The sequence below is a fragment of the Poecilia formosa genome, unplaced genomic scaffold, assembly GCF_000485575.1.
Source record: "Poecilia formosa unplaced genomic scaffold, Poecilia_formosa-5.1.2 Scaffold452, whole genome shotgun sequence".
Taxonomy (NCBI): Eukaryota; Metazoa; Chordata; class Actinopteri; order Cyprinodontiformes; family Poeciliidae; genus Poecilia; species Poecilia formosa.
This window is the reverse complement of record NW_006800391.1, coordinates 230,099-233,674: the sequence shown is the minus strand read 5'-3', so window position 1 is coordinate 233,674 and position 3,576 is coordinate 230,099. Positions and strand designations below refer to the sequence as shown.

At 41.4% G+C, this 3,576-nt stretch overlaps 1 protein-coding gene across 1 annotated transcript in view; it reads right to left on the bottom strand.

Annotated features, from left to right (window-relative positions):
* Nucleotides 1-1,027: 1,027 nt before the first annotated feature.
* Nucleotides 1,028-3,576, bottom strand: part of LOC103155862 (F-actin-uncapping protein LRRC16A-like) — an 18,607-nt gene continuing 16,058 nt past the window's right edge. Inside the window, exon 15 of the mRNA XM_007577745.2 lies at nt 1,028-1,196. Within this exon, the coding sequence (XP_007577807.1) occupies nt 1,044-1,196 (153 nt within the window). The 3' untranslated portion in view covers nt 1,028-1,043. The remainder of the gene's footprint in view (nt 1,197-3,576) is intronic.

The following is a 3,576-nucleotide window of genomic DNA, read 5'->3' as shown; positions in this document are numbered from 1 at the left end:
CAGCGGATGTGCATCAGTTATGGAGTCACGTCATTAAAGCGTCTCTTCCAACCTGCCCAGCGAGATTCACAGCTGTATCTACGGCAGAGTGATGGATCTCATCAGGTGCGCAACTACATATTACATATTATTCAGGTGGATGCGAAAACATAACCCCCCCTCGCCCTCCCAAAGGAAGGTACGTAAGGGTGAAGAAGCGTAGAAAACACACGGTCGCTCTATCTATATGAGCGACCGTATGTTTACACCCCCCCCCTCCTCCCGCCCCCGAGACGAAGACACGTGAAAGGTAAAACTCGCTACATTTACATGTGCGCGAGGTGAAGGAGCGTAAGGGCGCGGTGAAGTGTATGTGAAGGGATCATCGGGGCGCCGCCCCTTCCAGACGGGGTTTTGACGCGCACTCTGGTGCAGCGCCCCTGTGCGTTGCATGCGCTGCATACTCACTTTTCGCGCCACTGGATCTCGTAAAGCGAGCCTTCGGTCGGGTGTTGCGCTGCCTCTGGCCACAGTTTTTTTTCAGCTGGCATTCAAAGTTTCAGTTTCCATCTCCTGAGTGGCCAATTTGTATTACGTATATTTTAGCCAATCAGGACGCAGAACACAATGCACTGTGAAAAAAACTGCACAAATAAAAAAAAAAAATCCGCGAAGAAGCGAGACCGCGAAAGGTGAACCGCGTTATAGTGAAGGTTCACTGTAGCTACCACGAAACCACTGTGCCAGTTACTCTGCTGCTAAGAAAAGTTATAAAATCAGGTTTTCAAAAACAAAATAGAGAGAAGGAGAGAGAGAAAAAGGCAAGAGAATTAATNGTAAAATTATCAAAATGTCTCTTTGTAAGCCTACAATATTTATTAGTGGATCAGTCAGCATTAGGTCTCAGGTCTGTTGCTGGAAAGTGTCTGAAACGGAACCTGGTACCTAACTGCAGATTATCTGTATTCCTGCACTGCTGGTGCAGTTGGGTGTATTTTTCAGATTTCTGTGGTCATCTTTCATATAGTGTAGCAATGATGTGTTTCAGTAATGTTCAGAGGAGCTCATACGCAAAGTTCTTTCTTCTGAGAAAAGTAAAAGACTGATGGATTCCTGCAGTTCCTGGAGAGTGGAACTGACCTGTGGCTGAAGGGGTTTCTGGCCAGGTTCAGGTGAGTCAGCTTGTAACAACATCCAGCAGACAGTGAAACAAATAGCTGCACGACACATTAGAATGAACAGTTGTTACTGAAAGAAGAGGATGCAGAAACATTTCAGGACAAACTAAAAAATGGCAGAATATGTTGCTTGTTTTTCTCTTAAAGCTAGAAGTAAATTGGTAGCTGCAATATTTCTGCCACTCCTAGATTATGGCGGTGGTTTATATATGAATACTTCGACCAAATGCCTTCAATCACTAAATACTGTTTATCATTGTGCTTTAAGGTTTGTAACTGGTAGCAGAGGTCTCGCACGTCATTGTGAGTTGTATGCAAAAGCTGAATGGCCTCCTTTAAGCGTACGGAGAAACAATCACCTGATGATCCTGATTTATAAAACTCTACTTGGCTTGGGTCCAGCATACTTAAACTCTTTTACATAGATCTGTTAATTCCCATTCTTTACATTCTAACAGCATTTTTCATTTGCATGTTCCATGTTTCCGAACTGAAAAAGGGAAGCAAGCGTTTAGTGTGATGCTCCTTCAGCCTGGAATCAAGATGTCAGAATTGATTTCACTGGATTTATTTTGAGCGATTCTTAAAAACAGGCAATGAGAATCTACTAAACAGTGTCACTGTTTTTAAATAGTTTTCTACTGTTTTACACTTGTGCACAGGGGCGTGGTAAAGGGGGGGAAAAGTGATGACAATTCTAGGGGCCCTGACCAGCAGGGGGCCCTCCACAATTTAATTATTTGTATTTTGTTCATAGAAATAAAATTAAAAAAAATTGGGATCCTGTAAAATACAAAATTAATCATATTGTATTTTCAAAGATTGTTTTCAGCAGTAAAATTTTAATGTTACCCCTCCCAGACCAAAAAACACGCATCCTGAACCCCCTCCCCCCCCTGCATGAAATGGTTCGTTCCTGCTTGGAGCACTTAACAGTGATGCTGTTTGCAGCTGCAGTCAGTAGAAGCTGCAGCTGAATACAGCGGCGACTGTGGCAGTTACTATGCTGCTAAGAAAAGTTATAAAATCGGGTTTTCAAAAGCAAAAAAGAGGGAGAGAGAGAAAAAGGCAAGAGTGTCAATTTATAACCCAGTTTTTCTCCGAGAGGTGGGTAGACTGTGTGACATTATCAACCATTTAGTATAATTAGCTTAGCTACAGACTACTGTTTACCTCCATTTCACTAGCATTTAATGAATTAAGGAAAAAAATTACCAACATATTCATGTATTTAACTTGTTCCCTGTACCTTTTACCACTTAACAGGTGAGTCAGTCAGCAGCAGTTATTACCCACGTCCCTCCTGACCCGTCCTCTCCTGAGTGAAATTAAAACTGCAACTTGTTTATAAATATTTTTTCACATTTTTTAAAACTGTCATTATGTTGTGACAGTATGGTATGAGAGGTAATCTGTGAAAAATCTATGTCCTCTGCTTTCTCCCAGGGTTCTCTAGAAACAACCAGTGAGTGGCAGGAGAGTTTTAGTGCTGTCAATCACAATCTCATGTGGTGCTGCTCATCCTTCCTTCCCCATGATTTGTGCTGTGCTGCAGCTAGCATAGCACAGAGCTGCGCAGATTCAAACTGTGAATGCTCAGTTTAGTTAGCATAGCTACCAATGACGGCAGATAAACAGTTTCTTGTAATAAGTTGTTTCTCCACCATTACCACATTTAGCAGTGACTGAATGAGGCTAATTGACAGCGCTAAGAGCGTCCTACTAGTTCTGATTGGTTGTTTTGGTCAGAACGTTGCATTACTTTAACCAGTAATTCAGGAAGGAGGTGGAGGAGATTGATGGTTTTCACAGATTATCTGTCTCATAACAAACTGCTACATCGTGACAGCTTTAACAAATATGGAGAAAACATATTTTTATTAGTTATGTACTGCAGATTGAATAAAATGCAACTACATAGAATTTTTGAGAAGTCTGGATTGCTTTATGTATATTTTGCATGTTGCTTTTGACTGTTGCTCATGGGGAGACACAATAGAAAAAAATGTAAGCAACCTACTTGCATACTGGATGTGGACTGTTGGATGTAAAATTCATGAGCAGTAAATATTGTGCTAATTATCAGTATTGAACCACAGAAAGCAAGGCAGATGCAGGCCTTTAAATTGTGACGCTTTTTATGGGTCAAATAGACTCAAAAAATTGTAACAGCAGCTGCGCAGGGGGGCCCAAACAAATTTTTTGTCAGGGGGCCCAATATTTCTGGCAGCACCCCTGCTTGTGCATATGTATTAATTAATTTTATTTTGTGACCATGTTGCTGTGTATTGCAGACTTCTGCCCAGGTATCTCTTGAAAATGAGATCTAGATCTCAACGGGGTTTACATGGTTAAATAAAGGAAATGAAAAAATGTTTACTGATGTCCATGAGCACAAGAGCATAAAACAAGATTGCAG